General features: G+C 35.7%; 1 protein-coding gene across 1 annotated transcript; it reads left to right on the forward strand.

The window, feature by feature from the left end:
- Positions 1 to 284: 284 nt before the first annotated feature.
- LOC145002383 (putative mitochondrial protein AtMg01250) lies at positions 285 to 821 on the forward strand. The gene has a single exon (XM_078961670.1). It carries the CDS (start codon positions 285 to 287, stop codon positions 819 to 821), a length of 537 nt encoding a protein of 178 aa, XP_078817796.1.
- The last annotated feature ends 20,179 nt before the right edge of the window (positions 822 to 21,000 follow it).

Raw genomic sequence — 21,000 nt, forward strand, 5'->3', positions numbered from 1 at the left:
ATGGTCATGAAATCTTTAAAAATATTTAAAACCATGTTGTTGTAAAATACTTAATGAAGCAGAAAAATAATTGATTTAATCGGAAAATCGAAAGATAAAATATAAAAAAAATAAATAAGAAAGAATAATTAAACTTTGAATAAAGATATTTTACTGTTGAAAATGTATATTATACTCAAACAACGTACATCAATATATTATTTTTGAACTTTTGAATAATAATAAATTATTGTTTAACGTCAAAAATATTAATTTACAACATTAATATGAACTAAAGTAAAAAAATGAGAATGTGGTTAAGAGGCTGCCTTGGATCTGCAAGATCCTCTGTTCTAGTCAATGAAAGCCCGACTGAGGAGTTCCCATTATCGAAAGGTGTCCGACACGGTGACCCACTTTCCCCATTCTTCTTTATAGCAGCCATGGAGGGCCTTAGTTTTGCGATGCGGTCTGCCTGTGAGCTAGGCATTTTCCAGGGTGTTAAAATTCCAAATGGAGGCCCGATGATCTCTCATTTGCTATACGCAGATGATGCACTATTCATAGGGGAGTGGTCGAGAAAAAACATAAACAACCTAGCTCGTATCCTTCATTGCTTTCATGTCGCGTTAGGGTTAAAGGTAAACTTCAATAAATCAAAAGTTTTCGGAGTTGGATCAGAAATGCAAGAAGTATCAAACAGGGCCAGTACACTTGGGTGTGAACCATCTGCATTACCTTTTACATATCTAGGTGTTCCTGTCGGAGCCAACATGAATTTAAAGAAGAACTGTGAGCCGATTATTGAGAGATTTCAAGCCAAACTCTCAAAATGGAAATAAAAAACCTTATCTTTTGGTGGTAGATTGACCCTAATCCAATCAGTCCTTGGTAACCTTCCAACTTATTTTTTGTCACTATTTGTAGTACCTGACGAGGTAATCCAAACCCTCAAAAAACTGAGGAGCAGATTTCTATGGGGCGCTTAGGATGATAAGAAGAAATACATTGGGTCTCGTGGGACAAGGTAGTTGCACCCAAGGATTCAGGAGGCTTTGGGATTGGTACTATAAAAAGTCTCAATATTTCTTTAGTAATGAAATGGTGGTGGAAGCTGAGAACTAAACCACATCATCTTTGGGTAGAAGTAATATCAAGCTTGTATAACCTTAAGTCAAAACCTGATGATATCTACTCAAAGAAAACATTAACTAGAGTCTGGAATAACATTGCTGGCATAAGAAAGACCCTTGGAAAAAAGTTATTCCTGTCAGTTCTGTGATATCTAAACAACCCACAACTAATGGGGAAACTTGGAGATGTGGACTTACCTCGACGGGAACATACATGGTCCGTGATCTTAGAGAAAGATGGGATTACAAGCCTCCTGTCACTGATGGCCAATTTTGTTAGCTTAAGGAAGTCCCATTGAAATTCAATTGTTTTATTTGGAGGGCGAAAATGGGAAGGATATCAGTCACTTCGGAGCTAGCAAAGAGAGGGTATTTCTGGAAGTTTTGACTTGCCCCATGTGCAACGAATATGAAGAAGGTTCTGATCATGTCCTGGTGGACTGCAATTATGCTAGGAGTGTCTTGGAAGGGGTATCAAGATGGTGCAATATACAATTGGTACCACTCCACACGGTAAAGGATGTAATGGATTTCATCTCTCAATGGGCGTGTGCAAAAAGAGGAGAAAGATAATCTTAGCTATCTATTATGGAACATTATGGGGTATTTGGAAATCAAGGAACGAAAAGGTCTTCAAGAAAAATCGGCTACCACCGGATAAAGTCACTGATATCATTAAATCAGTGATTTATCTCTGGGTGAAAAACAGAGGAAAAATTGACAGGCTGAATTGGGCATCATGACCTCAACGCCCTTTGTTTTTTTGAATTTTCTTTGTTATGCTTTAGTTTACCTGTTTTATTTTGCTTTTGTGTTTGAATTGAACTTTTGTATGCCACTGACTGTGGCTGTTTTTTTCCTTCATTTAATATATCTCATTGGCCGGTTCAAAAAAAAAACTAAAGTAAAAAAGAAAAAAAAAAAAAAAGACAACATTGTATTCGAATAAAACAAATAAATAAAATCAAGCACAAATAATAAGATTGTTTTAAATAATTAAAATAAAAAAATAAAAGAAAAAACTAGTTATATTTTTACTATAATATAAATATGTATAAAAAAAACTAAATATGTTATTTATCAATGTAAAAAAGAAAAAAAAACACACACACACAATCATTAGAAATCTGATGTGAAAAATGGGACCTGAGGTTTTTTTTTTTTTTTTTTTTTTTAATATTTTAGATAATCTAAGACTATGCGGTATGGGTCTAACGAGATGCAACGGGGGGTGAGGTAGCACCCCTCAACAGCGTCATGACACGGGGAACACCGCCTCCCCCCAACTTGTTGCATCTTGTCATGGCAAATCTCATTGGCGTTGTGACGAATTGAAACGGGAGGAATACCAACTTTTTGTTTTTTTTCTTTTTTCTTTTTTTTTCTTTGGTGTTGCATCTTGTTGCCCATTTCCCCACTTGGTGTTATAATACCACTTGCTTATGTGGCATGTGAGGTGGTGTTGCACCTTGTTGCCCACACCCAATGATCTAAGTAAGTTTTTCATTTCGGCTAAACATGAGCATGTTAGAATGAGTATAGCAACTTCACAAGCTGACATGAGCTAACCATGAAAATAGTGTACGTTCACTAAAATTGGGATTTAATTTTTTTTTCTGCTTTATATACTTAACTTCTAAATTTATAATTCTTGTATAATCGAATAAAATAAAAAAAAAAAAAATACTTGTATGATGTTGTTGAGTCTGTAAATTTAATTTGAAATATATCAAACTAATAATGTCTGTTGGTATGTTATTGAGTCGGTAATCCTTGAAACTAACTGTGTATACTAAGATTTAGGCAATGTTTGGCGTAGTAGCTGAAAAGTTAGTTGTTAACTAAAAAGCGAGTTGATAGCTGAAAAGCTAGCTGTTAAATAAAAAACTAGCTGATAGCTGAAAAGCTAACTGATAAAAAATGATGTTTGGTAAAACTAGCTGAAATATATAAAATTACATAAAAAGACATTTACGAGTATTTGTTTCTATAATTAATTAAGGGGTATATTTGGAAATTTTTAAAAAAGTTCCTAAAAAGCTAGTCTAAGTAGTTTTTCAAAATGTTAGCTTATCAGCTATTTTTTGGCTTGCCAAACACGACAACATAAAAAAGCTCGAAAAATAAGCTATCTTATCAGCTAGCTGTGGCATGTAAAACATAGCCTTAGGTTGTGTTTGGCGTGCCACAGCTAGCTGATAAGCTAGCTTATTTTTCGAGTTTTTTCATATTGTCGTGTTTGGTAAGCCAAAAAAGTAGCTTATAAGCTAACTTTTTGAAAAGTTACTTAGACTAGCTTTTTAGGTGCTTTTTTAAAAATTTCCAAATACACCCGTTAATTAATTATAGAAACACATACTCTTACAAGTCCTTTTATGTAATTTTATATATTCCAGCTAGCTTTTCAGCTATTTTTACCAAACGTCATTTTTTATCAGCTAGCTTTTCAGCTAGTAAGCCAAACATAGCCTTAACAATGGATCTAGACCATAAATTAGAAGCATAGGTTTAGACTAGACAAAGAAGATAGTCCAAAATCATAGATTTTCATAATTACATATTCCAAGGACTAAGATGACCTAGGGGTCTTTCGGCTCTTTGTCTTTCTAGTGACATCTTTTTGGTGGGTGATATGGGCTTCAAATGGAAAAATATGGTGTTTTTTTAGCCAACCCCGCTTCAAATTGGCACAATATCACTCTTTACTTTTTTTATGTTAGGTATGGTAAGCTTATTTGGCTTCAAAAAACCTAAAAAAAAAATCCTACATGACAGCATGCTAAGAGTGCTACCACTCTATCCAACATTAATGGGTTATTATCACTCTGGCCGAACTATCTTTCGTATATTGATTTAAATGGTCCCTCGTGACTATTTTTTTCTTTTAAAGGACTTATACTTGTAAATGACCGGTTAATATGGGACTTTAACCCACAATCGAAGGTAAAAGAACTTTTGACTTGCCAACTAAGTAGCTTACTCATCATTGAACTGGACTCATGTACTCATCCTCCACCTAAGCGTCCAACTAACCTTCATTAATTAGCCATTATGTCTACCAACCCTCCAACAACCCATAGTGGACAAGGAAGAGTCGATGGTGGGGGCGTAAAGTCTGCTTCACAAATCTTTGGTGCTTAAGGTAGCAGAAATCGATACCTTTTTACCCTAATAAGCCAACACGATTCTGAACAACACCCTAAAATCTGTCAATGTCGACTCCACCACCTCCCTCACCCGACACAATAAATTTTGGAGAGTTTCTCAACCTCAACGACCTGCATTCGATTTTTTGCGACTACGGAGACAAGATTGTTGCCAACCAGATCGAGATGCAGACGCTCAAAGATCAGGTGGGTAAAGATTTCATTGTGTGTCGTGTTGATCACATCAATCTGCATCAGAAGTTAGAAGATCATGACAGGAAGTTAAAAGCAATTGCTCTGGTGATGGGCAGCGTCATGGTGGCAATGCTTGGGATGATGATGGTTGGGGTCAAAGTCCTTATGAAGCTTGGATAAGATGTTTTTGGTACATTATGAAGCTAGGATAGTTATGGATTTTCTGTTCTTAGTTTTTTTTTTTCGTATCTAACGATCATGTTAAAAGACATGTGTTGTTTGTTCGTATGTTAAGTTTTGTAATCAAATGTACTTGGATTGGTGAATTAAGAACACTATGTAGTTATATGATGGTTCATTGATGTGTTGTTGTGTCATTGCCCTTAATCTAGTCAAATAAAAGCAACTGTTAATGTTCTTGGATTGCTTAATGTCGTTACGTATAATGTCTTGTGCCGATACCCTTACTTAAAAGGACCATATTTTTGTGCATTAAGCACACAAATAGCACATGAAAAATAATGGGAATTGACTGCATGCTAGGTGAAAAGTAATAGGAATCCAAAAGTCTTAAACAACCAAAGCATGATAATATTACAAACCATTGTCAATGTAAACATACTAACTTCACATAAACAAGTAAATGTCAAACCAAACAAACAAGTATAACTGAAAATCATTTTCAAACATACATATAGAAAACCATCAAATTATACCTACTCATTAAGGTCTACTAGGTTTGCACTAGTTTCACCTTTCCCATCCTTGGTCTTAACCTTCTTTGCAAGTTTCTTTTTTATGATCCTCTCAGGTTTTTTCCTTTTACCACTAATTTTTGGTCCACTCCTTCCTTCATCACCTGTAGTTGGTCCACTCCTTCCTCCACCACCTCTAGTTGGTCCACTACTTCCTTCACCATCTTTACCCTTGTCAACTATTTTCCTTTTCTTGACCTTTAGTTTTCCACTCCTTTTCACCCTTTACCTTTCTACATGTGGCCTTTCAACTTTGGGACAAGTAACCTTGTTATGCCCAGATTATCTACACACACTACACAAGATTATTTTCCCTTCCTTAGAAACAGTGTGCCTTGGAAGCTTTTCTGATGCATCTCTTCTTCTATTTACCTTTGGTCTACCTGACATTCTTCTCTTCAGTGGTGGTAAGGGTGGTATGAACTTAGTTTCTAGCCACATGTTGCTACCATTCATCCCATGTATTTGGTATTTGTAAATGTTCTCGTAGAAGGCAGCATACAACATTGGATCAACATAATTGGCTACATCTCTATTCAGACATGATATAGTAGCTACTGAGTGCACACGACCATACCCATTAAGTTTCCATACTCTACAAGTACAAGTCTTCTTGTCAAGGTCAACAGCATATGATTCTGCCAGGTTTCAGGTTTCAAATTGGTTAAGACCACTTGGTAAAACCTATCAATACCTATTAAACTCACCTTATTAGTTAGTATGTTACTTATATTAAAAGTGTAAAGATTAGAAAGTAAATTTGAGCTCTTTTCAATTTATTTAGTAGGAGTGTTATTGATGGGCAGGGTTTGTAATCAAGCCATGAACAACCTTTCATCTTCAAATTGTACAGCCGCTCCATAACATATAATCTAATTTCCTCTAACATGGTGATGATTGGATTTTTCCTTGCATCCCTGATGACACTTTTAAAGCTCTCAAATAATCCATTTTCCACTGCATCACACATCTTTCCTTCTTGAAAGAATGCTCTACTCCAAGATTTTGGGTTTGTTTCCATAATGTAATCATAGGTTGTAGGATTAAGTACTTGAATCTCCTTCATGGCAACATTGAATAAAGGCTCAGTGGATGCTTCGCTTGCCTTCCAAAACATGTTCTCATAGTGTACACCACTAAATATTTTCCTAAAGTTGGCTACAATATGCCTTGCACATTGCCTATGTTCAACAATAGGAAGTTGGTAATTGTCGAGGCCAACACAAATAATAACCCTAAATATCACACACTAAAATAGTGTATAGTGGTAAAGGGATCGAATCCACGGAGATTGGTTCAATTTGATAACCCTATGAGAAATCTCTTTGTAAAAATACTTGGAATATGACAATAAATTAAAAATGAGGGTTTTGGTGTTTTGAAATACTTGAAACAAACTAGAATTAACTATGATTTAAATAGACAATTGCAACAAAAATAAGAGTTTGATGTAAAATCAAAAAGAGAAAGATGGTTGACTTTAGACTTTCATTACTTGAACATTTGGTTAAATAATCATGAGAATACCAAGGTGCAATACTTGTGTTTATAATCTAATTTGGCTATAGCAATTTATAAGCATAACTTGCCGCAACTCTTCTTTTTTGTTAAAATGACTAGAGAAGCTCATAGCACATTTCCTAAATCAAAGTCACAAAACTAATGCAGCATGTAATTTTGTGAAAATCAATTAGCATTGGGTTTTAAGAGTTACCAAATCCAAAGAGTGATCTATTGCTTTCATTACCACTATGGAGAAAATATTTTCTTAGTCAAAATGAAATGAAAACAAACATTTAAACTAATTGTTGCTTGTTAAATTGAAGACCCATTACTTAGTCAAGAATTTAACCAACAAAGATAACATTCATATATATCAATATTCATGACTAGAGACATATAAACATGAAGGAAGTTTTCATAGAAAATATAATCATAAATATTCAACACAAGTTCATGGAGTTCTGCAAAATAACCAAAATATTCAAGTAATTACATCCAAGTCAACCAAATGAAAATCTAGCCAAGCATGGCTAAGATTAAACAAAAACAAAAGGGATTAGAGATACCAAACATTGTTCAAGATGAAAGATGAAGGAAATCCACAAATCTTCTAATCTTCTAGAGAGAAAAAGTGTTTGTTTCTTCAAGTCTTCATGATGAAAAATCCTCTCAAAACATCAATAAAAGTGGTCAAAAATCGGATCCAAAATTTGCCCAAAAGTATTCCACCAACTTTCCCCATATAGAGGCAAAAGGCTAAAATTCAGATTCTTCAAAGTGCGATCCACGCGGACCATTTGTAAATCCACGCGGACTGCGTGGATTCTGCTGAATGGGCTTTTTGACCCATTTGATTGGCCTTCTAGATTACTCTTCTCATCCATTGTCGAGCCCGTTTGTGCAAGTTCTTGATAGCCCAATTATGCCTTCCAAACTCTTCCAAGATGCTCTAATGCTCCTTTAATCTTCTATAGCTCAAATTCTCGTCGTCCCGCCCGAAATTTAAGTCTGATGCGCTTCTTGCTTATATTGACACCAAGCCCAATTGCACCACTTCAAGTCCATGAACAAATTGCAAGCCTCCAATAGTCCCGCACTCCTTCCAAACCTCCAATAACAAATAGTCTTTAGTAAATCCTGCAAATAAGCTCAAAAGACTAGAAAGCACCCGGTGAAGGAGAAAAATGACAAAAGGAGAAAATATGCATGAAGATTGACTAAAATAAGATGTAATGTGCTAAAAAAACTATAAAAAGAAGTAAATAAAATGAAGCTATCAAATCACCCGAAGATTAAACCTTACTTGTCCTCAAGTAAGACAAGACTAAAATGAACTTGGGACGAACTACCCTAGAAATAAAAAGAATGGATAGAACCATGGAACCTGTTCATCGTTAGTCAACATGGTCAGAATTGATCTCACTGCTATCTCACAACTTTTTCATCCGATGACAATGGAACCATAAACCACAGCCAGGACAACTCCTTTAGGTGAGTAAGGAGGGATGAGCAGTCGCAGTCTCAATGGAACATGCATATAATTAAGAATATCTGTAGTACGGAGAAAGCAGCTGGATGGGCTCTGGTGGAGCTCTTCTTTAAATGTACACTCTGATCTCACGTTTTCCGGTTTCTCTCATGTGTAACTAGGTTTAATCTCTCGGGCACCGTTGTAGGAATCGACTCAATTGGTGTTGGCCCAAACCTCCCGTAGTATCCGACTCGACAGTCTCCCTAACATCACCAATTTGCGAAAGAAACTCGATCTATATACAACAAAACATATATAAATAAATGAATATCAAATGCCGGGTGACCAAAATGTTGGAAAATTTAGTTCAATAATTGAACCGGTCACTCTTCTCAGATTTCTACAGCTGGAAATTTGCCTGCCCTTTTTTTTTCCTTTTTTTTTTGTTTATTTTATTTTATTTTATTTTTTTGTTTTTGTTTTTTGTTTTTTGTTTTTATTTACCATACTTGAAGGTAATGTAGTAAAAATCGAAATTTTTAACAAGAAAACCCTTTGACTCAAAATTTGGTTCCTAAAGTGTGTAAGTGGAACTGAAAGGGTAGTAATATAATCCGAATGGTCTAAGCAAGAAAATGACCATGTGTGAAGCATTAAGATGTAATGTAAGCTCCTTTTCAAACTTGTGATAGTTTTTTTGTTAAGAACAATGAAAATGTCCACATGCGGACTAAAAGAATTCTCTAAAATCCTAAGAAAATCGCAAAAAAATATGGTGATATAAAGAGATCGGATATGGATTCTACTCGGGGACAAGCACTAGTGCTTCATCCTAACGGTTCAAACATGATCAAGTGTGATCCTCTCGGCGGTAGTGACCGCAAGGCTAAGACATCCATTGCTATAGTATATCCTACAATCATTAGTATTGTATGCATAATTCTTCATGAAAACTACCTGTCCATGATCACTTACCCCTTTAAGCTACCAGCATCTGATCCCAAGTATGAAATCCCAAGTTGCAGCTAGTGGTCCCGGTTCGATGGGTGAGATAGCAACAAGATCCTGAACCAATAATGATACAATAACTATGAACTTGTTTCATGGCATCCAAGAGAGGTGAGAATAAACAGAAAACAAAAATGCATGAATGTTAATGCCCTAAGCTAAATGCTATGCAAAAATAAAAGATGAAAAAGAAGAAAATAAAATCTTTTTGGGGTTTCATATAAAAAAAAATGAATGCAATTTATACTAAAATGTTATGCAACTTAATTAAAATGCATGATAAATTAAAAAGAAAAAGGAATACCCCACCCCAAGCTTAGAAATAAGCACTGTCCTCAAAGCTCGGAGCGAGGCGAAAGTACCTAAACCAGGGATCGGGAGGAGGATATGGGTATGGATTAATTATATCTTGAGGGAGAAAGAATGCATAGAAAGTGGGAAACAACCGGCATGCTAATGAAGGAGAAGGGTTGCATGTCACTTAAGTTATTTGGTCAAAACTTAATGCAAGTCAAAGCTGGTCAACGAATCCACGCGGACAGTTTTTGGAGTACACGCGGACCATTTGTAGTAAATGCGGACAAGGCATCGGGTACACGCGGTCCGTTAGTATAAACACGCGGACGACCCCTCGAGTACAATCGGACCGCGTAAAATGTTCTGTAACCCCGAAATTTGAAGTTGGACGTGGACATTTTTGGCGACCACACGCGGACCATTTGTTTATTAACGCGGACTCATCCCCGAGTACACGCGGACCGCGTGTGCCCTGCTGCAACTTCTTAATTTCACCCTTTGACCAAAATGAATAACAGGGCTTAAAATCCAACACTCTTTTACTGCAAAAAGGAAGAATAAGAAATGTGAAATGCAAAAAGGATTTATATAAGACATTTATTCGGAATTAGAAAAGACGAAAACACAATGTTTTCCAAAAATGACCTTCTTTAACGTCTTTGGCGAGACGTACTTCCCTCTTAATTTCAGTATACCGAGGCATCCAAATGAATGAAATCTTGGACATTTGCATTAAAACCTTCATAGAAAGGTTTCAAATGATGCCCATTGAGTTTGAAGATTTTCCCCGTGTCGACATTTTTTAATTCCCACACCTCCATTATGACTCTTTTCTTGTATTTGACTTTCTTTTTACGGGAGAACCATATCGTACTTAGACCTTTGATAATAGCGATCATCCAGCCGTATTCTTTCTTGTACTTGTTTAGTAAGGTGATCAACTCCTCCCTCTTTGACATGGTGATTGAGTAGATGACCGCTTGGGCATTTTCTTTCTCGGGATACGCAGCATTTGACGAGTCCGACAAATTTATCATTTCTGGCTCTTGTGGTTGTTCTACCCCTGGATTTAGTTTCTCAATCGTAGTGGGTGGCTCAACCTCTATTTCCTTAACACCCAACACTTCCTTTATAGTTCCATTGGTTTCTTTCTCAGTTTCTTCTTTCTCCTTGACAACCTCTTCTACTTCTTCTTCCACTTCTTCATATGTAACTCTTGCGCCATCAAAACTTTTCACATCTTTCAAAGGAATGGTACATGTGCTATGCCATTGGATCTCTTCAGATGGTAGTTTGTCTTGAGCTTCCATTATACTTATTGTTTGAGCGAGTTGTGTTATTTGTTTCTCCAAGCTTTTGAGGATAGCTTGCGTTGTTTCCTGGAAATTTTGGGTAGAAGTGGCAATGCTCTTTACAATCTCCTCTAAGGACATGCTTGGCGGTTCAGGTTGTTGAGAAGGTGGAGGATATAGATGTTGGAATTGTGGAGTTGGTTGGTATTGGTCATTTCTCCAAGCTACGTACGGACTTTGGTATTGGTTGTATCCCCAAGCTTGGTTGTTGTCCCACCATTGATCATGTTGAGGTTGATCATAGTTCCATTGGTTTGACCAAAAGTAGCTTGCCTTTTCTTGTACTTCTTCCCATCTTCCTTGTATATATGGACACATATCGGAATGATGTCCATTTTGGGCGCAATTATCGCGAGGAAGAGTTGTGGGCTGCACACTTTGGTCACTTCCAATCATCACAACTTTCTGAGCTAGCTCAGAAAGTTGGTCTTTAATGCAAGGATTGTTCATTACCAAACCATAGTTTTTTTTTTTCAATTTTTGAGTTTTAAACTAGAGTACCTGCACAATGAGATCTAGGCATAGAGAAACAAACTGATTAAATATAAACCAATCCCCGGCAACGGCGCCAAAAATTTGGTGGTTGTCGAGGCCAACACAAATAATAACCCTAAATATCACACACTAAAATAGTGTATAGTGGTAAAGGGATCGAATCCACGGAGATTGGTTCAATTTGATAACCCTATGATAAATCTCTTTGTAAAAATACTTGGAATATGACAATAAATTAAAATTGGGGGCTTTGGTGTTTTGAAATACTTGAAACAAACTAGAATTAACTATGATTTAAATAGACAATTGCAACAAAAATAAGAGTTTGATGTAAAATCAAAAAGAGAAAGATGGTTGACTTTAGACTTTCATTACTTGAACATTTGGTTAAATAATCATGAGAATACCAAGGTGCAATACTTGTGTTTATAATCTAATTTAGCTATAGCAATTTATAAGCATAACTTGCCTCAACTTTTCTTTTGTGTTAAAATGACTAGAGAAGCTCATAGCACATTTCCTAAATCAAAGTCACAAAACTAATGAAGCATGTAATTTTATGAAAATCAATTAGCATTGGGTTTTAAGAGTCACCAAATCCAAAGAGTGATCTATTGCTTTCATTACCACTATGGAGAAAATATTTTCTTAGTCAAAATGAAATGAAAACAAGCATTTAAACTAATTGTTGCTTGTTAAATTGAAGACCCATTACTTAGTCAAGAATTTAACCAACAAAGATAACATTCATATATCAATATTCATGACTAGAGACATATAAATATGAAGGAAGTTTTCATAGAAAATATAATCATAAATATTCAACACAAGTTCATGGAGTTCTTCAAAATAACCAAAATATTCAAGTAATTACATCCAAGTCAACCAAATGAAAATCTAGCCAAGCATGGCTAAGATTAAACAAAAACAAAAGGGATTAGAGGTACCAAACATTGTTCAAGATGAAAGATGAAGGAAATCCACAAATCTTCTAATCTTCTAGAGAGAAAAAGTGTTTGTTTCTTCAAGTCTTCATAATGAAAAATCCTCTCAAAACATCAGTAAAAGTGGTCAAAAATCGGATCCAAAAGTTGCCCAAAAGTATTCCACCAACTTTCCCCATATAGAGGCAAAAGGCTAAAATTCGGATTCTTCACAGTGCGATCCACGCGGACCATTTGTAAATCCACGCGGACCGCGTGGATTCTGCTGAATGGGCTTTTTGGCCCATTTGATTGGCCTTCTAGATTACTCTTCTCATCCATTGTCCAGCCCGTTTGTGCAAGTTCTTGATAGCCCAATTATGCCTTCCAAACTCTTCCAAGATGCTCTAATGCTCCTTTAATCTTCTATAGCTCGAATTCTCGTCGTCTCGCCCGAAATTTAAGTCTGGCGCGCTTCTTGCTTATATTGACAGCAAGCCCAATTGCACAACTTCAAGTCCATGAACAAATTGCAAGCCTCCAATAGTCCCGCACTCCTTCCAAACCTCCAATAACAAATAGTCTTCAGTAAATCCTGCAAATAAGCTCAAAATACTAGAAAGCACCAGCTGAAGGAGAAAAATGACAAAAAGAGAAAATATGCATGAAGATTGATTAAAATAAGATGTAATGTGCTAAAAAACTATAAAAAGAAGTAAATAAAATGAAGCTATCAGAAGCACTTCCTTGACAGCCCTAACGACCCCTACATAATGATAGTCATATTTTAAACATCATGTAACTTAATTTCTAAATATATAAAAGTTCTAAGTATATAACATACCTTGTGTTGATCCAACATTAATGATATACCAAAACCATCCTCTAGATGAAGGTTACCTTTTAGAGTTTCCAAGAACCATTTTCAATTTGCTTTGTATTCTACACATACAACTGCCCATGCAATTGGGAATATGTGATTATTAGCATCCCTTCCTACAACAATAATTAGCTCTCCTGGACATAAACCCTTTAAGAAACACCCATCCAAATTTATTATTCTTCTGCAGCTCCCTCTCCACCCTTTCTTTAGTCCATCAAAACAAATGTAAAACTTGCTAAAATTACTCTTACCATGTGGCATAGCATTAACATCCATTTTTATTTTTGATCCATGATTTGATCTTCTTATATCCTCACCATATGACCATAGCTTTACATAATGATCCACTAATGTTCCCTCAATCAACTCAATTGCATACTTCTTATGTGACAATCGTCAATCTTGAGTCAACTCAAGACATCAAGTCAACTGGTCAACTCGATTAAACCTTGAGTATTAGGGTTTGTGTTATGTACATACTGTATAACTTGTTATGTTAATGGGAAAACATCACTTAGGAAAAGCCCCTGTGTTAAAACTTCCTGAGCCTTAGTGCTAATCAATGAATTGAACTGATAAAACAATGTTGCATACTCATCGGGAGTGTGTAAGATCCTTAAACAAGGCTTAACAGGGTTTACGGACCTTGCCTTGCGAAGCCGGACACTCACAAATGCCACACTCGAAACCTCTCTCAATCGTTTTCACTCTATCTCTCTCTATTTGAAATCTCTCTAAGTATGTGAAATCTCTCCCAAATCTCTCTAAGTATGTGAAACCTCTCCCAAAACTCTCTTTGTATGAGAAATCTCTCTAAGTATGTGAAATCTCTCCCAAATCTCTCTAAGTATGTGAAACCTCTCCCAAAACTCTCTTTGTATGAGAAATCTCTCTAAGTATGCGAAATCTCTCCCAAATCTCTCCAAGTATGTGAAATCTCTCTCAAATATCTCGCTGTATGAAAAATCTCTCCAAGAATGTTAAATCTCTCCCAAATCTCTCCAAGTATGTGAAACCTCTCTCAAATATCTCTTTGTATGAGAAATCTCTCCAAGAATGTCAAATCTCTCCCAAATCTCTCTCAAAAGTTTCCGTAACTTTTTGAAGTCATTTGGGTCATTCCGACCCTTAACCGGGTCAAAAACGGCTTAAAACGGGGTAAAAACGAGTGAAATAGGCTTAAGGACCCGAAACCTGCTTTAAAGGGGCAAAACCTCTTAGGACCCGAAAGTCCTCTTAAGGACCGAAGCCAAGAAGACCCGAACCCTCCTGAGCCGAAGGTCCTCTCAGGGCTGAACCTCGCCCAGGAGGAACCGAACCCAAAAGGTCCTCTCAGGGCCGAACCTCGCCCAGGAGGAACCGAACCCGAAAGGTCCTCTCAGGGCCGAACCTCGCCCAGGAGGAACCGAACCCGAAAGATCCTTGCAGGCCCGAACCTCGCAGAAGCACCCGAACTCGAAGGCTCCTGGAATCGAACCCGAAGCTACTGTTCATTCGGCTCATTTCGGGTCTGACACTCGCCTCTTATCTCCGGACCGAACCCCTCGCCTTCGCCTCTCACTTCCAGTTCGCTTCCTTCGCTTCCTCTCCCCTCTCGCTTCCTCGCCTCCCTTCGTTTCCGGCTACAGTCCCCAGCAAGGACCGAACCTCGGCCTAGGACCGAGAGGTCTCGCTGGGAATGCTTTTCTTCCCGGTTTTCGCGTAGTTTTGCGTTTAAGGCCCGTTTTTAATTATTTTAATGCGGGATTTTCACCCAAAATCATATTTTAACATAATAAACCCTAAATATTCACAATTTAATCATATTTTCATAAAAAATCTTTATTTAAATGATAAAAGCAAGTGGGTAAAGTACAAAGAGGTGGAGTGTTGGCTTTGCTTTACCTTATGACACAAGCAACCACTCCCACACCCACTCTATGACCAGCCACACCTCCCCACCTTACCTAGGTCACTTCAATGTCCCTTACACTCATTCCCACGTTTTTAGAGCTGGAACAAACATCCTCTATCCTCGTTTCTCTCATTTGCTCTCATTTCACTAAGTATCAAACACCACTTTTCTCTCAAACTTTTTCTACACCAATTTCAAGATTCAAGGCTGATTTTCAAGTGTTCTTCCACTCTTAGTAAGTATAAATCATCTTCCTTATGATTATTTCACTTCATTCTACTCAAATCATTGATTGCTTACACAAACTCCATAACTATGATGTTAGATTCTCGAAAATCTTCAAGGCATCTCCAAGTGTTCTTGAGTTAAACACTTCCATTCTTCAACAATCATCTACTAAAATCACTTAAGGTGAGTTCATACCCCTACATTTTCATGTTTTCTCAAATTTTTAGGGGGGGGGGGGGGGAATACAAGTTAAAACACCAAGAACATAACTAAAATTTTCTAACAGCCTTCATCAGAAAAGTTCAACTCCATTCACGGACTGTTTTGGGAAACTTAAACATTTTTTTTTCAAAACTGTATAAGGTGCAAATAGTTCAAGTTCTTAGCTTTAAAATGACTACTTGCACATCTCCATACAATTTTTCTACAATTTATGGTGATTTTTACAAAACTGCCTATCATTTCAAACAACAATCCGGACCAGTCTGTGATTATGGACTTTTTCACCCAAGTTGGAGATCATTAAAAATCGTGATAAAAATTATGAGTAAACTAGACACATTTTGTGAACTCTCAGAATTTACGGATCTAGTTTTCGACTTCGTATGATTTTTCTATGATTTTTCCAAAACAGTGCAGAATGGCTAAAGTTAGCCAACAAGATGTAAATATCATAACACTTTGTATTATGTTGAGCAAAGTGTATAATCATAAGTTCTAATTATTGAATGTGTTTCTTTTTTAGTTTATCATCATGAAATGAAACTAAGTCATTCATAATAAATATTATTCATTCATTTTAGAACATGTATATTAAACTATAAAAAGTATAGTTTAATAAATTCATAACACTAATACATTTCCATAAAAGAGTTCTTACATATTACAAACGTTTTAGATAAACTATAATAGGTATAGTTTATGATATATTGTATAACACACTCGTACTAAAAGATTACATTCATACAGAAGAGGTTCACACTCACACACATTATACGTAAACTTGTTACCCTAAATTGTGAGACATTCTCTCTTTCCGTACGTCCGAGTGCGGAATATAATTCCTGGTAGTTATAATCAGAGTCCCCTGGAGGGAGAACGTGATACTTGTATATAGATCTATATTGGGTTTGACACCCCACACCTTGCTGCTAGCTACAGTGGGACCTGCAGGTCTACGGGTGACAAATGTCATTTCATTTACGCGACGCCTAAGAAACGTCGTGGCAGGTTCACATAGTCATAGTATGATTATAGCGACTCACATAGGGAGATAAAAATTCATAAAGTTTACGGGATTTCATAAAACCTAAGTAGGTTTTAGGTTAATTTAAATTCACTTTTTATATCAATTCAAACTCATGACATTTCTACTAAGTAAGAATGATTTATTATACACTTTGGTCTTTGGTCATAAGGCTACATTATACGGATTTTAAGGAAAATATCGGATTTTTCTAAAACAAACGCGTCATTTACATGAGAAAAGACTTCTATTAAGTTTTATAGCAAAAAAATTATGAACTCACCAACCTTTGTGTTGACACTTTTCAAACAACTTGTATTCTCAGGAAATCACTAAACAGGTAATCAAGTGCTTTTGAGGATGGGACGTTAAGGCGTCAAACTTTTTATATTTTGTCAACATATTGTAATTGATTTTGAAACATGTAATTCATACAAGTGATGTAACTTTTTAATTATATATATATGTTGGTTGTGTTTGCTTAAATTACTATTGAAATTGTGGTTATGATACTATACATGAAGTCCTCCACCCCCGGACGTTTCCGCCATCCTTGGTTTGGGGGTGTGACATCTTAGCTCTTCTACACTTTCCCATATTTACATCTATCCCAAATTTCTCTTTAACCTCATCCCTAAGGAGCCTAACACTAACTTTTTGTTTCTGTAAGAATTGGGTGGTGTAATGGGTACCTATCCAAGCATAGTTGACAATTGAACCTAATTTGAAGTTTCTTGCATAGTTATGCTCATTTATGAGACTCTTAATTTGGAAAGATTTTTCCTCACTAATCCAAGATGCCCACAATCTAAACTTTCAAGCACCGGGACAACATTTTACTAAAAGTCTTCTGCTATCATCTTTCTTGTATCATAACTGATAACCATTTGCAACAACATAGTTACACAACATGTGTTTCAGTTGTTTAAGATTCACAAATATCATACCTAATACAGGCTTCTATTTTCCAATGATCATTGTCATTATAAATAGCTTGCTCATTAGATATTACATCATCCTCGACTACATGCCCATATAGCTCTTCATGGGGAGGACTGTCATGTGTAACTTGGTCCTTTGGGCACAGTTTGCTCAAAAACTCATCATCTTTTGTTCTATTCATAGGAATACATTCATCAGGTTCATTGTCAACTTCCAAGTCAATGCCACCATCTTCCTTACCTTGCCAATCCTCCCTATTACCTTGCAGATCATCTCTATCACCTTGACCATTCTCAACTTCAATGTTAATGCCATCACCTTCCCCATTTTGCAATTCTTCCCTAGTGCCTTGCAAATCCTCCATAACACCTTGCCAACTATGACCCAACAGATCCTCAATTTCAATTCCATCATCCATATCCATACCACCTTGCACTTCTTCACCAACTTCAATTCTATCAGACAATTTGTCTAATGAACTGCATATTTCGCCTTGCTCCTCAAGGATCCATTGATGTACATTAACACCAAGATGGTCCATGTATACATTAATAACACTACCAGAAGCATATCCTACTTCGATGAAGTCCATATAGTCTATATGAGTAGCTATTAACCTCAATCCATTAGGGAACACCACATCGGGCATGCAAAAGTACAAAATTGATGCATACCTCATTAGTAAATCTTTGAATGAACCCCACAAACTCGTTCTTATCCATTCCAGCAAAATCGACATCATCGAACCTTTGTTCTGCACCATCTAAGTAACAAATAGCGGGGTACCTCGTAAAAATTCCGGCAAAATGGAGATCTATCTTCATGTAGACAGCCATAGGATTGATTATGTTTGCCGATTTCAGGGAGGAAGAGTTTAAGAAATGGATTCGTATCAAGAACGGTTTGAAAAAAGTATACGAATGCAAATGGTAGCAGAATAAATGAAAGGGACAGTTGAGAGGGTTTAAACGAATATAAGTTTCATTTAGTGACATAACACGTGGCAATGACCTGACATATTTAATCTACTTGGCATTGAGGTGAAATAAAAAAATGTCCTAGTCGGATGTGTGTGACCGGTTACACCCTTCAAATCTAGAAATGTGACCTTTTAAACTATAAAATGACAAGTATAAGCCCTTTAAAAGCAAAAAATAGTCACGAGGGACCATTTAAACCAATATACGAAAGATAGTTGGGACAGAGTGACAATAACCCCAACATTAATAAATACGTATTTTATAAACTCTAGTTTTTCCGAAATTATGAAACTTTGAAAATTTTTTAGTTTATATGTGAACAGAATATTATATATATATATATATATATATATATATATATATATATATATATATATATATATATATATACTAAAAGTCCTAGCGTTTGTGAACAGTGCCTTTTGTGTACTTCAAAATTTTGCCTTACACTTTTTAAAGTTTGTTAGAGTTTGGCCACATTACTTTACAGAACATTTTATGAAATTCAGGTTTTACCCACAGTTTGTGTACATTGATACGTAATAAACATCTTACATTTCATAGATACACCAAAAAAACCACGTCTTAAACAAGAGAAATATAGAAACCACGGCGAAGCAGACGCAGAAACACATGCCAAAAAGCAATGAAACTATTTGATCTTTTCATAACATACTTAGACTTAACCTAAACTCTCTTTATTATAGCTTTATGTCCATATTATAGACTACATTCAACACATTATGTTTATAAACAATAATCTGTAAATATTCGATAAAACTATGTCATCGTCGGACAAAAAATTTCCAAACACTTGTAATCTGGTATTGTTTCTATAGATTTGTTTGATATCTAATGACATTTATTTTTCAATTTGTAGTTTTTAGTGTGTTTATTGTTCATGTTTATAGTCGTGTGTGTGAGAAGTGTTGGCATCTATTGAACCATTTTTGTTCATGTTGTACAAAATAGAAGTATAGTATACGTTGCAAAAGCAATACCTTTACGACATCTTTCGATTTTTAATCCATTCAAGATTTCACGTCATAAACAAAATTATTTCGCGTTTTAAAGATTTGCATGGGTAACTTTTTTTCTTCAACTATATGCATCTATCTTAACCAATACAACTAACATTAGTAAACTTTATGACTATTAAAATTTCACCATATAACTCAATAAATATTCACATCTATATTTTGAATAATGTCTCGTCTATAAGTCAGGATTTCAATTTTCGTCATCAACACTCAATAGTGCTCTATTACTACTATGAAACGTCCACCGATATAACTCAACAAATATTCACCATCTATATTTTGAATAATGTTTTTTAACTCTGCGGTTTGACGTTTCAGACAATTTCTCGTCCAAAATCAGGATTTCAATTTTCGTCATCAACACCCAATAGTGCTTTATTACTACTACGAAACATCCACCGATAACGTGACCCGTGGTTCACCATAGGTTCACACACTAGTTATATACATATATTAAAAAGCCTCGTGTTTATGAACAGTAAAATTAACCAATTTCAAACTTTTAACGCAAGAATTCGTACATATTCAAATTTTACACAATACTTTTCACATATTCAAAATTTCGTCCTTCTGGCTTCTATCCCCCTTCCCTAATCTAAAATTCTCAACATCATCGGTGTTTCACAATTTCTTCGGACTCCTCCCTTTCTTCTTCTCTGACTGTGTGGGTTTGACATCTCCTATGTCTTCTCGATCAAAATTTAGGATTCCGAATTCTGGGTTTGACGTTTCAGACACAGTCTCGATGAGGATTTCCACTTCCGTCTCCACCAAACGTCTGTGCTTTGTGGCCGCCTCCAACCGTCTCTATTGCAATTTGAAGTTTGGGTATGTTCTCTGTCATTTGTATATCCTTTTGATTTTATGTTTTCAATTTCGAATTTCTTCCTTCCCAACATCGTGGGTTTCACGTTCGAATTCTGGGCATAACGTTTCTTACACCAAGTCGATCAAGAACTTCGAATTCTGGGTATGATGTTTATGACACCATCTCGACCATAAAGTTAGGATATTTTCTTCCGTATTGTTTTTCTAGTTATTATTAAATCATGTGAACCATGTTCATTTTTATATTCTTGGCATCCTTAATTTTGTGTTTATTGTTTTTTTATTTCATAGATTTCTTTATCAACAAATGTTGCTACAATTAAACAAAAATAAATAATTTGCTAAAACATAATACAATAGGAAGTTTGTTCACATTTAATCATTGAACTTTTTAGAGGGAAATGAACTTTCGATTTTGTTCACATTTAGTCACTAAATTTTTTTTCGTTATCTATTTACCACTAAACTATTGAAACTGTTCACATTTTACCCTTATGACCGTTAATAGCCGGTCATAAGGGTAAAATATGAACATTTTCAATAGTTCAATGGCAAATAGATAACGAAAAAAAGTTTAGTGACTAAATGTGACAAAAGTCGAAAGTTCGTTACCCTTTCAAGTCATTATCCCTTTTAATAAACATAATCATGATTTGATTATTTGATATGTAATTAGTAAATGTTAGAAAAGTACGAAGATAA

The sequence above is a fragment of the Lactuca saligna genome, chromosome 6 (assembly GCF_052625555.1).
Source record: "Lactuca saligna cultivar CGN05327 chromosome 6, ASM5262555v1, whole genome shotgun sequence".
Classification (NCBI taxonomy): domain Eukaryota; kingdom Viridiplantae; phylum Streptophyta; class Magnoliopsida; order Asterales; family Asteraceae; genus Lactuca; species Lactuca saligna.

Coding starts and splice junctions, on each gene's coding strand:
- LOC145002383 (XM_078961670.1), top strand. CDS start 285: ATGAGAATGTGGTTAAGAGGCTGCCTTGGATCTGCAAGATCCTCTGTT.